This window comes from Crassostrea angulata, chromosome 7, assembly GCF_025612915.1.
Source record: "Crassostrea angulata isolate pt1a10 chromosome 7, ASM2561291v2, whole genome shotgun sequence".
Classification (NCBI taxonomy): domain Eukaryota; kingdom Metazoa; phylum Mollusca; class Bivalvia; order Ostreida; family Ostreidae; genus Magallana; species Magallana angulata.
In genome coordinates this window covers 24903795-24928611 of record NC_069117.1, presented here as the reverse complement: position 1 = coordinate 24928611, position 24817 = coordinate 24903795, and the positions used below count along the sequence as shown (strand labels likewise).

At 32.1% G+C, this 24817-nt stretch overlaps 3 protein-coding genes and 1 pseudogene across 3 annotated transcripts; all 4 read left to right on the top strand.

Moving 5' to 3' along the window:
* The first annotated feature begins 1324 nt into the window (after positions 1-1324).
* LOC128191255 (beta-1,3-galactosyltransferase 1-like) lies at positions 1325-2930 on the top strand (annotated as a pseudogene).
* Positions 2931-8901: 5971 nt separating this feature from the next.
* On the top strand, positions 8902-13462 carry LOC128191910 (uncharacterized). Its single transcript, XM_052864275.1, has 5 exons — positions 8902-9276; positions 10055-10231; positions 11933-12055; positions 12457-12604; positions 12779-13462. Exons 1-5 carry the CDS (start codon positions 8937-8939, stop codon positions 13254-13256), a joined length of 1266 nt encoding a protein of 421 aa, XP_052720235.1. The 5' UTR covers positions 8902-8936; the 3' UTR covers positions 13257-13462.
* A 2347-nt stretch (positions 13463-15809) lies between these two features.
* On the top strand, positions 15810-17936 carry LOC128191916 (beta-1,3-galactosyltransferase 1-like). Its single transcript, XM_052864288.1, has 2 exons — positions 15810-16798; positions 16910-17936. Exons 1-2 carry the CDS (start codon positions 16389-16391, stop codon positions 17433-17435), a joined length of 936 nt encoding a protein of 311 aa, XP_052720248.1. The 5' UTR covers positions 15810-16388; the 3' UTR covers positions 17436-17936.
* A 1395-nt stretch (positions 17937-19331) lies between these two features.
* On the top strand, positions 19332-24815 carry LOC128191917 (twitchin-like). Its single transcript, XM_052864289.1, has 10 exons — positions 19332-20816; positions 21208-21297; positions 21580-21796; positions 21924-21947; positions 22682-22755; positions 22908-23130; positions 23295-23333; positions 23695-23771; positions 23872-24088; positions 24624-24815. The coding sequence occupies exons 2-10, from the start codon at positions 21229-21231 to the stop codon at positions 24719-24721; spliced, it is 1038 nt and encodes a 345-aa protein (XP_052720249.1). The 5' UTR covers positions 19332-20816; positions 21208-21228; the 3' UTR covers positions 24722-24815.
* Positions 24816-24817: the final 2 nt, after the last annotated feature.

The following is a 24817-nucleotide window of genomic DNA, read 5'->3' as shown; positions in this document are numbered from 1 at the left end:
TCAAAGTTTAACAAAGGAATATATAGGGTAGATCTTTAAAAATCTTCTCAGAAACTAATCAGCTAGATGATTCTTTACAATTGTTAAGACTTTGGCCCCAGGACAATTCTTAGGCCTCACGAGAAGGTTCAGAGTTTGATGTACGTTTATATCCCATATATAAACTATTGTTAAGGATCTTTTTGAGAACTGCAATACTCAACATATGATATGACTATAAAATCATCCTGTTAGAAAAGGGACTAATGATTATAAACACAAGAATGTCCAGGGGAAAATGGATTTTATTTATACAGGATCTACATGTATTATTGTACATTGTCCAGATAGTTTGTATTATGACTCCATTAAGCTCATTTTATCATACCTATTGTTCCTCAGGTGAGCGATGTGGCCCATGGGCCTCTTGTTTATTGTTTTCTACCCTGTAACCAAACCAACGCTTGATGAGGCATAAGTAAACCAGCGTATCAACCACCCTATGTTTTAATGTTTATGTTATCATTTACTAAGCTTCTGTTCAAGAATAATGTAGTTTAATTTATAAAATGTTTATGTATCAAATCATTAAAATGCTGAACTACAAATAAGACATAAAAATAAGGATTAGAAACAAATATAAGTTATACATTTACGAATTATATGATTTTTTTATTTATTTTCTCGTATCTTGGATATCAAAAAGAAAATTGTTAAAATTTGTTTAAGCGAACAGGATAATCATTATAGTCAATAAATAAAAGTAAATTCAAGAAATATTTTTTCTTTTAAAAAATCCGCAATGTTCTTGAATATATCCGACAGTTTTGTTCTACCTTGCGTTTTATATTTATCTACATTGAATTTGATTAACTGTGTGATACATTTAATGTCTTTTTGGTAATGGTAAAGTTTTGAAGGTTTATTTACCATATTGCACCGTTGTTGCTTTTCGGAGTTTGTACATTGTTATGACTGTAACTATTAATTGCAATTTATATTTTTGCATGATATTGTAAATATATTTCCTTACTTTATATAATATCTAATAAAAACAAATTTTTTAGCATCATTAAGTGTACTTTTGTCTTTTGAAGAGGAAATCAAAAGATAAATATTCAGAAGACCGGTCAACATCCACGATGATATAAACATGTCGGGTTTTTTAGGCCATACTGTATTTACTTCACTTACTGGTTACGTAATTTTAACTCTATTTATCCACATTTTGAGACGTTACCCTTATGTTTTCAGCTGAACAAGCTACCTCATTTCAACTTTAGTTAAGATACCGACACAAGACCAGGTTGTAAATATCTTTTGTTTGATCAGATACAGGATAAGGGTTTTTGAAATTTAATGGGGATCATTGAACAGCGGTGTGTACACGTGCATGTGCAGCTACCACAAAATGGTGGTGGTTTTTAAAACAGTAAGAAGGTTCTGTACTGTTCGAAAACAAATATCTTTCATCGTGATTTTGCTTCTTGTTGTGCTTTGGAATGTATGGAACCAATATCACCATTTATCAAATGTTTCAATTTCTTTCAAAAGACTAAGACAAAGTGTATTCGCCATGATTAATATCAAGGATTTTTTGGATACTACATCACATACTAGCTTGCCTATTTTATGCCATTCGTGTTTTGTTCATATATACCAATATGTTCTGAATAATGCAAACATCTGTGTCACGAGGAATAGAACGCACTCAATTCGCATCATTATTATAATATTCACCAAACATGAGATTTTTCGTCAAAGGGAGGCTTTGAGACAGACGTGGCTCCGTGCATCAAACCGAAACACTGACACAATCAGGTATGCTTTTGTGTTAGGGACTTCATCAAATAATAGTCTGCAAACGGCTCTGGAGACAGAAAATTCGATCCACAATGACATAATTCAACAAAATTTCTTGGATTCTTATAGGAATCTCACTTTAAAAACTGTAACAGCTTTAAAATGGGCCAGTGACTATTGTGGCCACGCTGAGTTCCTAATGAAAACGGACGACGATGTATTTTGAATACAGAGGCTTTACTCAGCTAACACAAAAGCCAGTTGCAGGAATCCGTAGGAGGATATTGCTGGAGTAAGGAAAAGTCAAATCAACAGAGGGGCTCAAAATGGTACATATCATACAAGATGTATCCGCAAAAGCATTTTCAAGGATTCTGCTCTGGGACGAGTTATGTGACAAGCATTCGTGTCGCAAAAAACTGTACGACGTTTCAAAGGGGCATGGTCACGATTTTTGTCAAATTCTATTTTTATGTTTTTAGTATTTACAATGCTTTAGAAATGCATTTCTAATGATCAAATAAAATTTGAGAGTCATTCGTAGAGTTATAACAAGATATGGGGCTTGAAGTTCTCTGTCATGTAAACAAGACTCGTGCCCTGTTTTTGTTTACATAGGTTCAATATACATTGTACCGGCAAAAATTCATTTTCCAGCTTGTTTGTCTATCTTTTTATTAATTGTAAGCATTGATAAGCAATTTCTAACGTTCAACACATTCGTTTTAGGTTTTAAACTGGAATTTTTACTTCAACGTTCAAAATGTAAACAAATGCTTTGTTTACATAGCGAAGAATTTCAAGCTCTGTAACTCACTTATTACTCAACAAATGACACTCAATTTCAGTTGCATATTAAAAATGCCTTTCTGAAGCATTTTAAATATCAAAACTAGAAAAATAATTTTTGACCAAACCCGTGACCATGCCCCTTTAAAAAACGTTCCACTCCTTCAGTTAGAAGATGTATACATATAGGTCTTTGTCTTCGCGCTCTACGAATGTCTGTGACAACAATTAAAGGTTTCAACTTTGAGAAAGTGCCCCTTGGTTATATCTATCACAGCAGTGATTTAATAACGTCATACCAACTCGATCCAAGCAATCTAAAAACAGTATGGCATCTGAAATGTCACAGTATAATCTGACATGCAAGTGGATACTTATTACCGGAAGTGAGGAATGTGTGAACTGTGCTGGAATGTATATATAACCACATGATACTAGTAGTTCAAAAGTAAACAACTGGGATCCTAGAACGCGCAATTTATTCACTTAACGTTATTATGAAAAAACTTAAGTTATCTATTGCTTATTTATACGACTTAAACATATGACACAGCTTGTTTATACACAAACAGTATTTCAATAGGATGAGCACAACCTTTTTCAAGATAGCTCTTCCTGTTTTTACGTAGGCTATTATTAACGTCCAATTTACAAGGAAGGAAATGTGTTTGTGATTTTTTTCAGCACTTAAGCATCATATGCATTATAAATCTTCCGTTTACTGCCATAATTGGTGAACTCATATCTGGAGGCATATACCGGTGTTGTATAGCAGTTTTTCCCCCATAATAGCTTCCCCCCCCCCCGGAAAACCTACTAGTAGTTTTTCCCCACGGGGGGGGGGGGAGCTACTATATAGTAGCTTTTCCCCCATAGTAGGGTTTCTCCCTCACGTTTTTGGTTCATGTTTTATAAAAAATAAATATGGAAACCCAGTGAAAATTAAAATCAATGTTCCTTCACTTCTAAGTTGCATATATCTGCATTCATCTGTACAGGTTAAGTTTTGTTTTGCCGTTTTATTTTATTTTTTTATAGACAATGCTAAAAATTGAACATGTTTTAATGGAATTAACCTTAGAACTTATAATTAAGGTAATTAATTGATAAAAGTACTTGGTTTTACAAGATATACACTTATATGCATAATTCTGTGATCAGAATTTGTAAGTGAAAACTGTTTTGAGATATTTTTATTAAATTTATCAGTCCTTCTGTCTGTTTGTGCAAATTTTTATCCAGGCTAAACCTCTGTTTTAGAGAAATTTTGTTTCCAATGTTTCAGAGCTCGATGTTTTAAATCCAATTATAATGAATATAGTGCATATAACTAGAAATGACTACATCGCCATATTTTCACAGTGGCAGTAGTTTACCACTTGTAGATGACTGAAAATTTCAGCCCTCGGGATAGGAACCCTCGATGTTTCAGGGCCCGATGTTTGAATCCCCGGGGCCAATTATACTGATTGAATAGTGTTCTATAAGTGTGGGCCCGAATCTCAAATTCTAGAGATGACCACTAAACCATATTTTCATAGTGGTAGTGGTATACCACTAGTAGATGACCTGAAAATTTAATCCCCCAGGGTAGGGGCCCTTAATGTTTCCGAACCCGATGTCTGATATCCAATTATAATGAATAGTGTATTTTTTTGGGTCCATATCTCAAAAACTAGAGATGACCACATCATCATATTTTTACGGTCATTTAAAAGTAAAAACATCTTTTAAATATACACACTCACTCATATATTTCTTTATCAAATCAAAAATAAACAACAAAAGCGCACATGTTTGCAACTTGTTTTTTGCCAATTGATTAGGAAAACAAGCTTATATCTAAAACAAAATAAGTCAGCTCATAAAAAAGAGGGTTTTTTTTTCTAATTACCCTTTTTTCATTGTTCGAGGAAATAATATGGTACACAAGTAAATCTTTATTGCAAAATATATTTGAAATAAATAATATGATTACATTTTTGGTTAGTGAATCGTATACATGTATCTTGTTTTATATGGCATCGTTTTCAAAATTGTATGGTTATAAATCACGTTACAGAATAAAAAGCAGAAAAATTAGCATGCAGTGAATTATATTATATACATAAGGGTAGTTCAGGCTTCATTTTACATTTTCCAAAGTACCCAGCAAAGTTACCGATTTCGTTCTGGTTGTGAAGCCATTTCATTTAAAAAAGTAAAACATTTCAATTTTGCGACATATCATTGCGCTCTGTCTCTCGTTTGATATTTAAAAGTAGAAATATATGATTATATTTAACGGTATTAATTTAAAATTAGTAACCTTTTAGACGAAGGGAGCAGTACGTTAATTTCCACTTCTTATTCCCTTTCTCCACAAAATTAAGACAAGATTGGTCGGTTAGTTTCTTTGGAGAAGCTTACACATAGATGATAATGCATGGGAAAATTAAAGTTCCAAACCGGCGTAATTTCACTCAAATGTATTTTGACGTGTTCTGTGAAAAATGTCTATGTCATAACGTCGAAGTCATACCTGTAGATAAGCATCGATTAGATGAGAAAGATTCGAGGTATTCCGAAATCCATGTAAAAGGTGTTCCATAAAGGTGTAACAAAAGGTGAAATAAATGGTGATGACACAGTAGTGTTATGAAGGCGCGTGCCTTTATTCATGTCAGAGGTGAAATAACCATATATTTTATTCTATGTGTTGATAAATGCCATAATTATCCTTTATTATGAGAAATTCATGTCATATCAGTTATTGCAAATTAGTGCCACCTATGGCCCGCCAAAAACCTGAACGGAATGTAAAAAAGGGGGAAAATCCACAATATAGTAGTCTTTCCGTGTGGGTAATCTGGCTATAAAAAGGGGGAAAACCCACTATATAGTCAGCTTTCCGTGGGGGAAAACTGCTATATAGCCATTTTTCCGGGGGGGGGGGGGACTGCTACATAGCCATTTTTCCGGGGGGAAAGATGGTTAGGGGAAAAAGGCACTATATAACACCGGTACTGATCCTTTTATATTACATACGATAAATACGATAACTTATAAAAGACACCGAATAAAGAAAGTTTTATATGGTGTTTTAAATTGGATTTTAAGGAAACAATAATTGTAGAAAATTTTAAATAACCCGCTAACGCGGGTTATGTCATTTTACTGAGCAAAACTCTTGCTACTTTCGTGCCCCTGTAATCCACTATGAACAAGGATTTCAATATTTTTATGAATATACACGTATTATAAATAATAAAATTGCGCATCACTTCAACAGTAAAGCTGATCAGGACCATGTATTAAATTTAAATACAGATGAACATATTCGTGCATACAGTTAACGGCATATCATAATACAACTGAATGTAAGGTGAAAAGCTTTTATTTATATTCTCTGTTGTCTTTGTCTGTGATAACACTAACATTACGAAATGACTTTGTAATGTACATTCCAATTTATTCAAATAACGTATTGTTGGGGCGCAAGTGGGGTTTGATAATTCAAAGAAATAAAAAACACATACATATGCCAGTATTCTAATACAAGTATTTAATAGTCAGTACAATTGCTGAAAATTATATGAATATATCAAGTAATAATGATTCATTCTTTGAATATTATGAGGAGATAATTTCGGTCATTATTCAAAATAATGAATCAAAACCTTTAACATTTTTTTAATAAATATTTTGGTTAATGATCTACTTCAGAGTTTTTTTTATTTTTTATGTGTTTTTTGGTTACACCGAAATAGATAATTGTATACATAATTAAATTAATTATTATATTGCTCTCATGTTATATTTAGGCCTTATGTTTCCTTCCTGGTTTAAACAATAAAATTACGTTTTACGTTTATGTCTCATGCACTCCCATAAACAAATGTTGTAGTTCAAATTTGTGATGATGATTGTATGGATATATTACTTGTTCTAGATTCATTCTTCATCGCCGTTAACCCACGACGAGTCTCCTATACATATATTTTTTACTAATTGTTGGTGAAATTTTCTCAATTATGACATATTCAACCAAATAAGTAAATAAATATCAATCTTTCAATTTATTTTTTAACTTATGAAAATAATGACTGAGTTATGAAAACGTGCATCTGTTTGTAGGCAAGCTTTAATTTTTACGTGATTAGTAAGGCGTCCGTCATAAAATTTTGAAGAACTTAACCAGAATAAGACAATCATTTTTCACAAAACTGAGAAATTAGCGAGATTGCTCAGTTTGTTTAAGGTTGGTAGCGGGTTTAGAATTTTGCGCCCTCTGCGCAGGGTTTTGCGCATTACTGTCGTAAAACGCAAATGTTAAGTAAAATGTTCAAATATACAGGTCAGCATGTAACGTTTTATGTTAAAAAATGACTTATCAAAAAATTATATTTAGTGTAAAGAATCGTTAGAATAATGTCAGAAGTATTTTAATCATCTCGCCGCTTCTTCAAAATCGACGTTATTGTCGTTGAATCAACGTCTTACGATGACGTCAGTTGATTCTCTGACGTAACAATTGACAAAAATAAACGTCGTGCACTTTCTATTGCAGCGTCAATAATTAAAATCAAAACTATTATTCGCAAAATAAAAACATACGCGATCCTTCTACGTTCTGTGTGAGTGGAAAGGTATTTTTCTTCTACTATATATAAAAAAAATTGAATTTGATTCGTAAACATCTTTTTTTTTTATACATTTCTATATGTAAAATGGCTGGCACGGCACGTTTATAGAATCAAACTATAGCATAAAAACCATCCGGTCAATTTTGTTTTAATTTGGCACAAACTTTACCAATACGTTAACCTTTCATCGCTGAAAATCAAAAGAAAATCGTATGTTTGTAATTTTTTAAATATGAAATTGAAAATGAAAACCCTCATTTTCCTATATGATCCTATATAGAATGTCGGTGATGAATTGGACATACGACCAAAATTTGAGCGCGGCAAACAGATAAACTATCCGGTCAATTTACTTTATATTTTGCACATAGTTTTCTCATAAGTTGGCATTTCACTGTAAAAAAAATTAAAGGAAATCGTATGTTTGAAACATTCTCCCCCGAGACTCCTTAAGAAATAAAGTTCGGGTTTTCGTGAATGTTGCGGAATTTCCAAGTTGTAAAATTTGTCTGAATAAAGCGGAACAAATATGCAGTGTACAATTCGAAAGGTAGAGTGTTTATCTAACATTGTCCGAATTTTAAGTTTTAACCATCCCGCTTTTTAACATTTTTTTACGAATTTGAATTTGCTATGACAATTTTTAGAGATTGTTTTTCTTTGGTCGTGCTTCAGGAAGTTAATATTTAACGTAAAGAAAATGCGGCTTCTATGGTTACAGAAGAAAGATCCGTCGTTTTCAAGAAAGTCAAAAGCATCGTGGATTTATTAAAATGTAAGAAGATTTCTTTCTCTAGACTATGATTTTTTTTTCTTGATCAACCTCAGTATTATTTTAAATGGTTTCTTTTTTGTTCATGTCATGCCGAAATAGATGCGCTGAGATAATTAAATGTGCTCAATTAAACATGAGATAATTAAGGTATAACCATATTCCACGTTCTATATTCGTTCTTCATCGCCAGAAATCCATTACTATATAGTCTCATATATATTTTCTGACTGTCTGTAAAATCTCCTTGCTTTTATGGATATTTACATATTTCAACCCAATGAAAAATTAAATTCTTTGAATTTGATTTTCCAAGTTATGAAATAAATGATTATGGTATGCAAACACGCTTTTGTTGTAGTTACGTGTTAACATTAACGCGATTGGATATAGCGGGAAGGACCTAACCAAAATAGGACATTAATTTTTTACAAAACTGATAAATAAGCGAGGTTGTCCATTTTCATTTCGAAAATTAAGTGTGCGTTTTCATAAATGAGGCAGAATAGCCTTCGAGGTCGAAAAGTGTTGTTTTTAAAATTAATATAAAAGCCGCACTTTATAACTATTCTAAGGATGGTGTGAGATTGTAAAAGAAAATCGTCAAACAGTCATTTAGAAGATACTTTCTGCAATACAGAAGAAATATAGTTTTTGCAATTAAGGCTTGAATTTAACTTTTTCATTGTGTAAATCCTTTTCTAGAACCGACATTTGAAAAAAAAATAATACGCTTAAAAACAATTATTAGGAGGGGCATTTCTGTTTTCCTTTTTGTAAACCTTGTGAATATGAAGCTATTGTATATTAATTTATGCATTTTACTGTATTTCTGTGGTGAGTAAATTTGCAACAAGACACTATCGTAGTTAAAAGCTATGTACTATGTAACTTGTTTTAAAATTTGGTTTGTATTTTTTTCAGAATGGTTGATTGGTGTCAAAACCATTCGTACAACATGTAAATCGATGGCAGACTTGCTAAACAAAGCCAATATTAATTGCCAACCAGACGAAATAATATTCGTGAAAGAGCAATCAATTAACTTTTTAGGTAGTGATTCCCCAAAACACGTGATAAATAACACCGAATGTAAGAATTCAATCTCTTCAAAATGTTTCCGCCAACTTGCCAAGAATTATATGTCATATTTTAATATATCCAAATCTTGTAATGGAAAAGATAAATGTTCATTGGTCTACAATGATATGTATTACTCTGCGGCAAAATTTGCAAGATCTTGTGATCACAGCAAGGGGAGTGACTTCTATCTATTAAGGATTGGAGTTTCCAATGAATGTTTTAATTGTACGTAATTTTTTTATGTATTGCATGTATTTTACTTTCGTACTTTGCAGCTTTACCAAATTATCTCCCTCTTAATTCATGATCTGTGATTTACTAAAAAAACTGACATTTTTTAAACACAAAAGAACTGCTTTTGGAATAGCTTAAGAACTTGCAAGCACTATCGAGTCAGCCGTCAGGATTTTATGAAATATTTGTAAACATGATATCAAATATACAGTTTTGATCTTAATTGGAAAATTGAAGAATTGAAGTTTGCAAATTTTCATGTAAATGAAAAAAAAATCCAAAAATTATTGAAATTTTAAAATATCAATCCAAATCCGACATGATCCATTATTTAAACCAGGTACTCTTGGGTGTTAGTCAATTGTGAAACCCCATCTGAAAGCTTCTTGTGAAATGAAACAAGAAAATAAACAACTCATGACAAGTATTCGGGACATTTGATCAGCCGAATAATTTGGCAATATTATGTAAGCCAACGAAGATTTTGATTACCAAGTACCTTCAACTTTAAAAAATTCTCATTCACAGTAGTATGTTGTTCCTTTTATAAAATGTTCTACACCACTTTAAAAGCACTATGTGAACAGATTGTGGGCATAATAAAAATATCTTTATTAAATAATGACCTTTAATGACACTAGTTTTCCCTTTCCTACGTTTTTTTTTAAATTATATATTATTCGAATCGTAACAGTTCTTAATTCTGCATTCAATGTCTAGGTACTCTCTTGTGATATGACCTTTAACAACATTTAAACTTTTTATCCAGATGAAAATCAAATTATTGTCCGCAAAAATATTTCGGAAATACGATATGGATCTCTGTATTTGAGGTCAAATGAAACTGGACGATGTCTCATCAGGGGATCCATTGAATCAGCCAGGATCCTGGAGCAGGTTAACATGAGAATCAATGTCAGTGATAGAAAATCCCGCCACTGTACTGGTAAGCTTGTATATATTTGACTTGTGGTTATAATGGTTATAATGATAAACACTAATCAAAGTACTGAAGTACTGACGGGGGTTGATTTTGTCCATTATTATTAACTTTAAAATCAACGATATTTTATTTTGCATGACAAGTAGTTTCTAATCTGTATTTGAATTATGCACATTTTTATGATATTAGATTATTCGAACTTTTCCGACAATAATTTCGAGAAAATCCCATATGAATCATGTTGTGTAATATTTAAAGGTAGCATTAATTCCATCAAACTATGTATCAGTAATCGAAATATTTCTAATATTGAAATCTGGTCTCGTTCAACCAGACGCTCGGCTGTCTCCGTTAATCTACGACAACCAAGAGAGACTCTCTGCTTGTCAGAGATTTACGGATACAGCCGAGCATCTGGTTGAACAAGGCTATATTGAACCCTAGCGGAGGAATACATACGACTACAAAAAATATCTCAATATAATTGTTCGTACTATTTAAAATCTGACTATTTTCAAGGTATTTATATATAAGTTTCCTTGAAAAACAATGGTTCAGCACAAAGTACACCAAATTTATCTATTATTTTTAAGATGTAAGTCTTGTCAGCGGTAATGATTCGTGCGTAGGTCCAAGCACTGTTTCACTTCCGGTTTGCCAGAGTAACTTCATAGGAGAGTTGATTAAAATCAACTCCCAAAAATGGAAATATTCTTCTAAGTTTACATTTTAAGAATTTTGCATCAAAAAGTTTTAAATGTGTATGTAAATATTGAGAGATATTTGTAATTACATAATAGAGTCATAAATTAATTTTTCATCTTCCTGTATCCTTCGTGAATTTTATGTCAACGATATTTTATAGTATATTGGTGTATTTTTGTTCACTATTGTTAATCATATGCATAATTATAATAAACAGTATAAATGATTAATTACCAATCAAAGCGCTTTCATATTAGAACAATTAAACGCCAATTACTACAATTAGTTTAATGATATTAATTAAGGTATAGCAATTTAAAAATCATCAACAATGGCTATACTAAGAAAGAAAATATTTAAACCATGCATTTTAATTTAAGACAATCATGGAGACTTCAAAACGCTTAAAATTATAAACAGCATAGTTTGCTGCGTGCTTTTGTATAAATACGCATTGTTTTAAAATATCATTAATAGGACTTCTTGTAAATACTTAATTCAGAGTTTAAAATGCAACAAGAGGCTCATATGCCATGATGGACCTATGTGTATTAAACAAGCCTGTAAAAATCAATACAAGGATACGAAGAATTTCGCCTTAGCTATGTTACTTAGCATTATATTATTACTAAGTTTAGTAGACATAATTTAACAATACACTTTCATTCGATTTGAAATAAAACAAAGTTAAGTTATTCCTTTATTTCTAAGAATTATTTAGAATCTTGTCCTGCAAAAATGAGGTCATGGCGCCAGTAATTTAAGACAGATAGTCCTCTTTAAAATTGACAAAAAAATATATGATAGTCACATTGCTCTCGTATTTTTTGATTGACGCTCGTACAATAGCAGTTTAACAATTACATATTATGTATACCCTGGTATATAACAATGTAAAAACGATTATAGTTACGAAAAAGTGAAGAAAATACTAAATGGAATAAAATATAAAAATTCCAAGATTAATTAATATTTTGTTCCTCTATCATTTTCATTAAGAGTTGCTTATCAGTGGATCGTTTATATACGACAAAGACCTGTCGTGTTTAGTGGGTGTTAACGAGTTCTATCTAGATATTCAAACAACGAAAACTAGACCAAGACTGTGGATGGAATTTAAAGGTATGTAAGCAGGATCATCGATTATAGAGGAAACCGATATCTCCTATAAAAAGCTGCATTTATCCTTCGGTTTTGTTAGTCGATGCTGCAATCATTGATATAAACTACATGTATATAACTTCCTCAAGATATTCTCAACTAGAACATGTCTTTTATTGTGATCTTCTTACTAAACAGTTATAGTATCGTTTATTGGTCCAAACAATGATTTTTCATCAAATAAGATACTGTATCGTTTTTTCAATGATGAAAAGCACTCATTTTTATTGTTGTTATGTTAAGATTGAAGTAAACAAGGCAATCATAATACAGCTATTTACAATTACGCTTATACTACATACTTCTTGTATACTTTAGGAAATAAAACTGCCGGTGATTTTCAAATTATTCTGTTTAATCAGGAACTTCGTTACAATTGGAATGCGGGGACAACATTCAGTTGCCAAATGAATTGGAACAAAATGATTATTCTACTTTATTTCCTATGATAATGGGGCTTGTTGCTGGACTTTTGCTTCTGTTAGCTGTGGTCATGATTATAATCAAACGGTAGGTAATTGTTGCAAAATAAGGTAGAAACAGACTTTAAGCGCTAATTTTCATTTTGATCAGAATTTTCGTCATTTAAGGAAATACTTGAGAACTAATGCTAAAATATAATATTCATGGGTTATATATTGACTGCACTATAGATTACCATAATGTTTTCTTACTCAAACACAGTCGAAATGCTTTAACGACAATTGCCGAGACAAGGCATTGTACCATGACTGCAGGGACCTCGTTTAAAGGAATTTGTACATATTACAACTATCACGCTCATGAATTTCAAGATGACGTTCATGGCGTACAAGAGATATCATCTTCATTTGATGAATATATCTACAGCATGTCAAACAATGATGCTGGTTATGAACAAATAATCATTAAAGAGAACCCGTCAGATTTTGGGAAAATCTACGGAGAACAGAGTGTTAAGAAAGAAACAATTGATGCCGAGAAACCGCGGGAGGATTCACGTGATTCAAACTACGTTACTCCCAGGTCAATTAATACAACAGAGAATAAACCCAACACATTCATTGGTGAGGTAGCGGACAATGTTTATGCCACTGTGTCTAAATCAGGTCATCTGGGAAGCATCTATACAGAAGAAGAATGCATTTATGCCGAAGTTTCCACGCCCATAGATGGAGAATAGTCTGTCCCAAGATATGTATGCAGCACATTTGGACGATTTTTAATAACAATACACATACCTGTGAAAAATAAGATTTTTGATAATGTTGAATAAACATCCTTTGAACCTGGAGGTATTCACGAATATAATTTAAGAAAATGTGCGACATAAATGTCTTGGTACAGACTATAGCTCTTCCAGACAATTAAGAAATCCATTTTATTTTGCTGGTTTTGCCATCATATTAGAATTATAATGTTTTTCAAAAGGACATGAAAAAGAAATAAACGCCATTAAGAATTGTGTTTATATGAATTTATGTTATACAAATTATAAGTACTTTACACAACTACCCGGTAACATTTACCACACTATTGTAATTTTTTATAATATATATACAGTCCATTCACTTTCTTTCCCCCATTACATTACATTACTTGATTTGAGTGATAGTTATGCATAACACAGAAGACCTATTAATCACCAAATTAAAATACAGTTTTCCCGCAGTATTTCTCAAAGAAGATTACTCTTCTCGCAATTTCAAACTGGATCACAATCGACCTGATTTTTTACTTACGCTGATGACCATTTCATTGATTTAAATATTTTTACTAGTTAAATGAATTCCATTATCAGTTTTTAACCGGGTTTTCCAACGGAAAAATCCGATTATTGAAATGGCGGGCGAGCGGGCGGCAACTGCCAAAAGGGTATCCTCATTGTACGGATAACTCCTCCTACAGTCTTTAAGATATGAAGTTGTTCTTTTGCAGATCAATTAAATATATACATTAGAGGTGTGCATATTGCTGTATTTTGATTTTTGATAATTCATGAAAACAATACCAGCTTTTCAACTTAGTCATTTTTTTGGCAAAATATTGCATATGGTACTCCATTTCACTTGATACGGTAGGTAGTGTTTATCAATTCAGGGCTAACATGGATTATGGATACAGTTCACATAAAAAAAACCGGTTTGCTGTCACATTGACAGCTTTTTACTTTTTTTTTATTATACCAAAATTTTTATTCATCGAATAACAAAATGACACAATAGGAATTTCAGTGTTGTGCGCTATTTTTTCAGCATACTAGTAATTTGGCTGTTCTAGTGGATCTTCCGTTGTATTACTCATAGAATACGGCAGATATTATGAAAAATAAATCGCAATTGCGGAAACGGATTAAAAATGAAATAGAAAGTTAATATCATTGTGGTCTCATAACTGCAATAGTGTGTGCAAACAAATTTTCATAACAAGCGTTATTCACATTGTTTGCAAACACCATTGCAGTTATGAGGCCACATCTTTGAAAAAATAACAATTCAATACTTAGATAGTGCGAGGACGGTAATATATTTTGATTTTATAATTTATATTATTATTATTAATATTATTTATTTAACGTCATGGACCTTTGGGTCCAATATTAAAATCCCAAGCCACAGATACAGAACTTTTATTCACGTTTTTTTATCATTTAAAGGCGGTACTATATACAGTCATATTGTTATTAAATATGCATTTAAGTCTTAAATTCGCTGTTATTTTATATACTTTTAGATTAATCAGTATTATACTACAAAATGTTAACGCATTATAAGTATCGTGACTGAAAGAAGAGGTTTTTTGTTTTGATAATCACTTATTGTTACTCTTTTATATATATACATCAAAACATTCCTGATTCTTAACAGAAAGTAAATTTCCAACATTTCTTTTCACAAGATAATTCTATTTCAATGATTTAATACTGAGTAGAAATATTTTATATTTGCAAGGATTTTTTTAGACTAATAATAAAATTTTATCGATTTGTCTATATCAATATGTATTAGAAAAATTGATTTATAATATATTCCACCTTTAATCCCATCAGTAACTTCATATGGACCAAACATTCTCAAAATCATCAATAACAGGTATCATATCTGTTGAAGAGCCCATACATGTAGGAACGACATTTCTATGCCCTATGTCGGATTTAATTTTTTTTTAAATGACAATGAAATGCGTTACCTTCTTCAGTAAATTAATTAAGAGTAATGTGGAATCATTTAAATTCGTGGGGACCAATTTTCGGGGGTTTTGCTTATTCTTGGGAATGTAATTTCGTAGATGCATCAGTTTTTCGGATTTTTTAAAAATATACTTCATAATGTTCATTTTTTTTATTGTTTTCTTACCTGTAAGCGTACCAACGCTTTTTATTTTTACGTATAATGATGAGGGCTAAGTAAACCAGCGTATGAACCACCCTATGTTTTATTGTTTATGTTATCATTTACTGAGTTTATAAAATGTTTATGTATAAAATCATTAAAATGCCGAACTCCAAATAAGACACAAAAAGAAGGATTAGAAACAGAGATAAGTTATACATCTTCGAATAATATGATTTTTTTTTAATTTCTCGTATCTTGGATTTCAGAGAATTGTTAAAATTCGTTTAAGCGAACAAGATGATCATGAAAGTCATGATTTCAAATGAAAGTAAATTCAAGAAATATATTTTTTCTTAAATCCGCATCATTCTTGTATATATGATTATCTGACTGTTTTGTTCTGCTTTTTGTTTCATATATTATATATATCTACATGAAATTTGATTTACTGTGTGATAAATGAAATGTCTTTTTGCCAGTTTTGGTAATGGTAAAGTTTTGAGGGGTTTTTTCCATATTGTCCCGTTCTTGCTTTTCAAAGTTTGTATATGGTTATGACTGTAAATTTCAATGGCAATTTTTATTTTTCTATAATATTGCAAATCCATTTCCATATCTAATAAATACAATTTTTTAGCATCATTTAGTGTATTTGTGTTTTTTGAAAAGGAAATCAAAAGGATAAATATTCAGAAGACCGGTCAACATTCACGATGATATAAACATGTCGGAGTTTTTTAGGCCACATCGTACACTGTATTTACTTAACTTCCTGGTTACGTAATTCTAACACTATTTATCCAGATTTTGAGACGTTTTCAGCTGAACAAGCTACCCCATTTCAACTTTAGTCGAGATACCGACACAAGGCCAGGTTGTAAATATCTTTTGTTCGCTCGGATACCGGTATAAGGGTTTTTGAAATTTAATGGGGATCATTGAACAGCGGTGTGTACACGTGCATAGGCAGCTAGCACAAAATGGTGGTGGTTTTTAAAACACTAAGAAGACTCTGTACTGTTCGAAAACAAATATCTTTCATCGGGATTTTGCTTCTTGTTGTGCTTTGGAATGTATGGAACCAATATCACCATTTATCAAATGTTTCAATTTCTTTCAAAAGACTTAGAAAAAGTGTATTCGCCATGATTAATATCAAGGATTTTTTAGATACTACCTCATCAACAAGCCAACCTATTTCATGCCATTCGTGTTTTGTTCATAGATATCAATATGTTCTGAATAATGCAAACATCTGTGGCACGAGGAATAGAACGCGCTCAATTCGCATCATTATTATAATATTCACCAAACATGAGAATTTTCGTCAAAGGGAGGCTTTGAGACAGACGTGGCTCCGTGCAGCAAAGCGAAACACTGACACAATCAGGTATGCTTTTGTGTTAGGGACTTCATTAAATAATAGTCTGCAAACGGCTCTGGAGACAGAAAATTCTATCCACAATGACATAATTCAGCAAAATTTCTTCGATTCTTATAGGAATCTCACTTTAAAAACTGTAACGGCTTTAAAATGGGCCAGTGACTATTGTGGGCATGCTGAGTTCCTAATGAAAACGGATGACGATGTATTTGTGAATACAGAGGCTTTATTAGCCACACTCAGCCAACACAAAAGTCAGTTGCGGGAATCCGTAGGAGGATATTGCTGGAGTAAGGAAAAGCCCAATCGACAGAGGGGCTCAAAATGGTACATATCATACAAGATGTATCCGAAAAAGTATCTTCCAGGATTCTGCTCTGGGACGGGTTATGTGACAAGCATTCGTGTCGCAAAAAAACTGTACGACGTTTCAAAAAACGTTCCACTCCTTCCGTTAGAAGATGTATATATAGGTCTTTGTCTTCGCGCTCTACGAATGTCTGTGACAACAATTAAAGGTTTCAACGTTGAGAAAGTGCCCCTTGGTTGTATCTATCACAGCAATGATTTAATAACATCACACCAACTTGATCCAAGCAATTTAAAAACAGTATGGCGTCTGAAATGCCACAATAGAAACTGACATGTGCATGTAAGAGGATACTTATAACCGGAAGTGAGGAATGTGTGAACTGTGCTGGAATGTATATATAACCAGATGATAGTTCAAAAGTAAACAATTGGGATCATACAACGCGCAATATATTCACTCAATAGATATAATGTAAAAACTAAAGTTATATAATGTAAAAACTAAAGTTATATCTAATACTTATTTATACGACTAATATACACAAAACGCAGTTTGTTAATACACACATAGTATTTCAGTGAAAATTAAATAGGATGAGCACATCCTTTTTTCAAAATAGCTCTTCCTGTTTGTAAATAGGCCATTATCATCTTCCAAATTACGAGGAAGGAAATTTGTTTGAGATTTTTTCAGCACTTAAAGCTTCATATGCATGATAAAACTTCCGTTTACTGCCATTAGTGGTATACCGTATATACTGTTCCTTTTATATGACATACGATAAATACAATAATTTATAAAAGACACTGAACAGAAAAATGTTTTAAATGGCAGTGGCGTCGGAACTGGGGGGGGGGGGGGGGGGCTAGATTGATCCTCAAATATCTTATCTTGACAAGCAAAAAAAAAAAAATCAGGAAAATCCTAATCCGTGGGTAGGGGGGGGGGGGGAGTATACCTATTGAACCAAAAACATATTTACTTACCAAAAAGTTTTTTCACAAATCTTGAAATTCATAATCCTAATATACGTCTTCTCAAGGTACTGTGGTTTCATCAATATTTGTTGAATACCAATTTTCATTGATTTCGTTGTAAAGTGTATCCTTGAAATTAAATACTCATTGAACTGCAATTTCCACTAATATTTTGTATTGATAGTTTTATTGGTCACGAATTGACGTATCCTTGAAACGGTGATTTTCACTTTATCCACGAAAATTGATACCCTTGAATATTAAAGAAACCACAGTATATTTTGGAACAATTTTCTTTCCTGCGAGAAAAAGTTGGGGGGGGGGGGCTGAACCCTCTATGATGGTTAGGTCGAACTTTGCGAAAAAAGTGGGGAGGGCTTTATTTACATTTTGTCTGTGATAACACTAACATTACGAAATGACTTTGTAATGTACGTTCCAATAAATTCAAATGACATATTGTTGGGGCGCAAGCGGGGTTTGATAATTCAAAGAAATAAAAATCACATACATGTATATATGCCAATATTCTTATACAAGTATCGTTTTTAATAGTACAATTGATGAAAATTATAAAAATATATGAAGTAATGAGGATTCATTCTTTGAATATTATGAGGAGATAATTTCGGTCGGGGCGTCATCAAATCGTATGGCTTTATTGGATTTGACCACTCTTCGATCAAAATTATCACCTCATAATACCCAACGAATGATTCATTATTCCTAAAATATTCAATTGTAGTCTATGGGAATAAAATAAAGACTAAAAATGTTCCGCTTCAAACTTAAAGTTCTGTCATAAATGAGTGCTTCATTTATAATAGTTTTGAAATCTAGTTTTTAAAAATAAAACCTATACAAGTTTACAATTTTTAAAAATCTGACTTCACAATTTTTGTCCACATCGCCTTAAACCTACCTTGGTTGGGCGTAATATGGAATATTCATTGTTAGAATTTGCTATGCTAATAACATACTTCTGAAGATATATAAGGAATAAGGAATCATTCTTTGAGTATTATGAGGTGATAATTTTGGTCGGGGCGTGATCAAATCCAATAAAGCCCGAAGGGCTTTATGATAGATTTGATCACGCCCCGACCGAAATTATGAAGGGCTTTATTGGATTTGATCACGCCCCGACCAAAATTATCACCTCATAATATTCAAAAAATGATTCCTTATTACTTATATTTATATAATTTTAGGCCATCGTACGATTAAAGCTTTAAATATAAATAAGCAAACCCCGCTGGCGCCTTAATTTGGCGTCATTTGTATTATGGGATGTATAGTACAAAATCGATACGTAGTGTTATCACAGACAAAGACACTGGATAATGTAAATATTACAAATTACTGCTATTTATTCAGGTCTTTCTGTTACTTTATGACACTGAAATATATTCTAACTGGTAACTTAAAGTCAAGTCTGATGTAATATAATGTCAGAATAGCACTTCTGTATGAGGTTTTAAGAAATATTTTTAACAATTAAAACACAGGAAAAGGTGGATTTTTTGTGCATGCTTATCGATATATTAGGTAATAACAAAATTGTTTTTTAACAGAAACATTATCTCAAGATGAGTTTGGTGTTTGACAAAAATTGATTAAGTGCACATTTTATAAACTATAATTTTTTTCAATGCAATTATAGCTATCACGTGCTTCATACTAACAATGGCATACATTTTTTATTAATTCAAACAATGTTACACAGCAAAATGAAATTACTTTTAAAGGAAAACACAAAGTCCATTGTTTGGTTTTTTTATATCTAATTAATGTTACAATTAATGTTACAAATAAGAAAAAAATATCGATCAAATCTGAGCACGCAACAAAAACATTCAGAGTAGACCAAGGTTACACCAAAACATCAGTTGATAAAATTAAACAACTACATCGACAAATGAGGAATGTTTTGTTCTCCACGTAATGATCATTATCTCCATGGAAAGAACAAGACAATCAGATTCCAAGTGTAGCGTATAAAAAGTCTCAGACGATAAGTTTTCTCTGTGAAAAAAAATGAGAGTTGTCCATGTACGTAACACACAATAATTTATTTTCTGGATAGTAAATTAACTTTTTACTTTTACTTTGTGTGTTATAACTGGTCTTCTCTTCAATTTTGCCTGTTTTGCGATCAGACGAACACGCTAAATATTTACCATTGAATTTGGGACTTAAATCATCATTCTTTATGCATGATATACAACAGTAATTTAAAGATCGATCATTTTAACCTAATGTGTAAAATTGTGATGAACTATTTCTTTAACATTTGAAAGAATTTGAAGGATTAATAACCAGCAGATAGATACTTATTCGAGCGCATTGTATTAGGACGTTGAAGGAATAAGCAAAAACTATAAACACCTTAACGCGAGGATTTAAAATACAACATTGAGTGCCTGTAATGAATGTAAATCTCATTTAAAAACCAGTTCAGAGCTTGGCTTCTAGTCTGATTGCGATCTGTGGAAATATTCTTAAATCCCTCAGAACAATATTGTTGCGAAAAGAAGTTAATTGTAAGATTGGTAACTGGCTATTTTAAATGTCTTTACAACGAGCCTGCGCTTTGTGTCCAGTTGACCGTTTTACATTTAAATGATTCGATACGTACGTATTTGTTGAGCTTCATACATTGATTACCGATGAACCAACTGCCCTGGAGGACAATACCTTCTGACAATCAGTCAACAGACCAAGGGACCGGGAGGTGAGTGTTTTAGTCCAACATTCATGATCAGACGTTGCTTTTTTATCATGTATTATACGGTCTATTATTCATCATTTGTCAACTTTGAACGATTATTATAAGTGTTTGAGTTGGAACATGTGTATACCTACATGTAGCTGTACTCTGCTATACTTTCTCTTTTATCTGGAATGGTATCATCAACTAACATCCCAAACATTTACTAACTTTCAGAGCTTTAACGACCGAATTTCAATTCATGTAAAATATTTTCAAAAGGTTATGAAGATTTTCTTGATTTTTCAATGCACTGCTTTCTTCATGTTGTGGACCGAAGCATCGTATCATCTAGAAATGCACCGACAGTGCCGTAATTTTTTACTTGTAATAAGACTTTTCTTTAATTTCTTAGATTTATGAATACTCCAGCGATATGTTTGTACCCAGGATAACAAAGATATGTCTTACTGACGGATCTGACGGTCTCTTTATCAAGTGGACGGTAAGTATTTTGTTCTACTTTGTAAGTGCATGAATATATAGGTAAACATCTCCTCAGAAAGTCATATGCTATAATCATTTCCCTGTTAAATAAGTTACACTGACATTGATGTCTATATTGTTGTATATTCCTGTTCATTAACATTTTCAAAAAAAGAAATATGAGAAGTACGTTTTCTAGGTCAGTCAATGCTCCTTTAAAGAAATATTTGATTTGCGTGAGGTAATAAATTTTATTCACATATAAGGCACTTATAACAAAACGCACATTATTATATCACAGGTACCGGCATCACCTACCAATATAGTTGGTTATGTATTGGCCTTCAGAAGAAGTGACCTTGACCTTAATTACAGCAGTGTCACATTGATAGGTGCAAATGTGTCAAGCCATGTCATAGCATTGTCCCGCTCAAGTCAGCGCTATGACATAAAGATTTCAGCATTTACAAGCATGGAATTTGGGGATTTCTCTGACCCAATCACCTGGTGCTCGTCGGGTAAGTCATTATGTTAGAGAACTATTTTATATGAATAAAGGTTTGGCTTCATGTATTTCACGTCCTGGGGTTTTATGTGTTCAGCATTTTTTAACAATTCATGTTTTTTTTTAAATTTTCTTTCCAGGATTTCAGTATCCACGACGCCAAAGTAAGAAATTATTTCATAATTTATTTACAAAGTTCGTATGTCTGTCTATCTCTCCGGTGAAAATAAAACAAAGATAATATGTCAGGATATTTCCTGATTAGATTTTGTTAATAAAGATCAAGGTCACATATCTATTCAACATATTTGTTCATATCCGCTTTAGCTGACTTCAAATCAATAAATGAAAGGCGTAACTTTATTAAATCAGATTAGCGTACTTCACCTTGTAATAAAGATATATGAATTAAATGATTAATGATCAAGTTAAATGAAATTTATTTCACTGAATTGCCTTTTTTCTTAGCCTAGATATCCCCATATCTGATATTGTGTCAGTCCTGGTCATTTTAAGAAAACGAATATAATTTAGCAATTTTTGTCGGTCAAATTCTTGCACTGTCTATATCATAATTATCATGAATGTCTGAAGTTGTTATATTGACAAATACTATGTTCATTAAGTAAGGACATTTCACGTTATACTGGTCTGTGAACAGTTGATCGCAGTTAATCGTTAAGTAAAAAATTATGTGAATATCGTATAACTTAATTTAAGAAGTATTTTATTCAAGTATATACTTTGAAATGGATTGAACAGCAGGCATAATGCCTATTTATGTTCTCTCCTGAAAATATCGTATAACTTAAATCGCTGGTAAAAATTTTATTAGATTGATACATACGAGTACATGTACGTTGATTTGAACTTTCACCCATAAAGTTTTATTTTCTAGACTTTTTACCAATTCCAATCATTACAAAGATTGTATCTACTCATGGAGGACACTCCATTCATGTCTATTGGAAGGTAATAGTTGATCAAAAAAAATATTTCTAAATTGCTTTTGTTAATAAATTAGACAATACCAAAAACAGCTAGATAATATAGCTTTACAAATGATTTAATTTATTACCACTTACTTAATTATAATATTTCACTCTATCTTTCTCCTATTGCAGATCCCAGTGGACGTGTCTAGTTTAATTGTAGATAATTTCTTAGTGTTATATAAAAGATGTGGGCTTGATACCGATTTTAAGGAGAAACTTGTTCCCGGAAGTGAAGTCATAAGCCACGAGATTATCGGACTAAGCGAGTGTACGCTATACGAAGTACGAGTGGCGGCATGTACTTCCAAACTGCGCGGGGGGTGTTCTGCCCCTGCCATGATTAGAACTGGGGGTAATGTTATTTTATTAAGTTTCACTGTAATCGTTTTTTTAATCTACCTTTCATCCATTTGTAAAACACTTTTTTTCTGCTCGTTGTTTTGTATTAATTAAAGAGTTGTGAATATTCATGTCAAATAGATGTTGCGAGTCTTTAATTTTAATTTTATTCTCTAGTAACCAAGCCGAACTCGGTGAAGCTGAAGACGTCAAGAGGTATCATTATCATAATAATTTTTTGACTTTACAATTGATGTAGGATAAAAACAATATATGGATATTAATTGTATATAAAAAACAAATTCGAAAAAAATGTGTCGGTTTCATTTAAGCTTTTATATGTATCAATCTTTTCAAAAATCTTTAAAAACCATTTGTTAATTGTTGTGATGATGTTGAACAAGCTTTTTTCAACTTACTATCTATAATAATGACTCCTGTCTTGATTCTTGCAACAACAAATACATCTCTATTGATTAAGGTCATTCTTAATCTGCGCATTTTTTTACAAGTCGATTTTTGAAGATGATGCCACACTGCAAAGACTTGCAAATTATCAATTTGGATTTTTGTACAGCTCCTGATTATAAGCCCAGAATTATGAAGTTATTTGAAACGATAGGAGACAAACGAACCTTACACATATCATGGCAGGTAAGTCATGTCTTGATAAAAATGTAATTTAACTTATCAACATCTGCACAAAACAAAACAATAGCTAGTTGGCTGATTGTTGAGTTTCCTTTAACCGCAGGTACCAGATCACGTGACGTACCCACCAGTTGACGGATACGTCATTGCAATAAGAAAGACATCCAGTTACGAGACACCTTATACGAAACATTATGTTAAAGATCCACAAAAGGACAGTCACGTGATCCATGACATTCACGAGCATTATCCTTATGAAATCAAAATGGCAGCCTTCAACGCCTTTGGAGAAGGAAAATTCACCAGATGTGTAGTTGTCGGTAAATATATCAATGATATTCAATGCGAATTTACTTACAATTATCATTGCAATACTTAAAACACATAACTGGTATGAATATGCCAGTAATATGGTTAACTAGTATTGCCTCTGCATTTACGAATACCAAGAATACAAAGACTAAATATAATTACCGGTATTAGGTAATCATAAATTTTCCAATTTCATCCAAAGCTAAAAGAAATGATGTACTTTTTGTATCAGACTTATTATTTTCTAAAAGATAATTTTTATTGCTAAATTAAACAGTCTCACTATAACGTATAAGGCATACGTATAGTCTGTTAATTCGCATGATAGACGTCAAGTTGGCTGGAACAAAATCAGTCCATATTAGTATTTCCAGCGGTTCAAACTTAAACCACTCATTATATAAAAAGACACAGTTCTGTTATTGCTACGCTCTAAAGGCGAATCATTTATTTGGTATAAATTTGCAGAATGTACCATGCAGGTATTTTTTAGTCATAATTTAAAGACAGGAGTAAATTTGTAATTCACTGTTCTTATTTCAGACAAGAGCACGGTGAAAACCAAAGCGCGAACTCCACAGCAACTGCCAAAGAAAATCAGAAAATTATTTCCTACATATTTTGTGGGAAATATCACATAATTAACAGACTAAAGCAAGCAAGAAATATAGCAATGTCTTACATGTATATGCATCATTTCACACTGTTATGTGCAAATAAAATATTTTTCAGACATC

Coding starts and splice junctions, on each gene's coding strand:
- LOC128191910 (XM_052864275.1), top strand. CDS start 8,937: ATGGCAGACTTGCTAAACAAAGCCAATATTAATTGCCAACCAGACGAA. Junction 10,232..11,932: donor AAAATCCCGCCACTGTACTG/GTAAGCTTGTAT, acceptor ATTTTCATTAAG/AGTTGCTTATCAGTGGATCG. Junction 12,605..12,778: donor GTCATGATTATAATCAAACG/GTAGGTAATTGT, acceptor ACTCAAACACAG/TCGAAATGCTTTAACGACAA.
- LOC128191916 (XM_052864288.1), top strand. CDS start 16,389: ATGGTGGTGGTTTTTAAAACACTAAGAAGACTCTGTACTGTTCGAAAA. Junction 16,799..16,909: donor CGAAACACTGACACAATCAG/GTATGCTTTTGT, acceptor CGATTCTTATAG/GAATCTCACTTTAAAAACTG.
- LOC128191917 (XM_052864289.1), top strand. CDS start 21,229: ATGTTTGTACCCAGGATAACAAAGATATGTCTTACTGACGGATCTGAC. Junction 21,797..21,923: donor AATCACCTGGTGCTCGTCGG/GTAAGTCATTAT, acceptor TTTTCTTTCCAG/GATTTCAGTATCCACGACGC. Junction 23,131..23,294: donor TGCCATGATTAGAACTGGGG/GTAATGTTATTT, acceptor TTTATTCTCTAG/TAACCAAGCCGAACTCGGTG.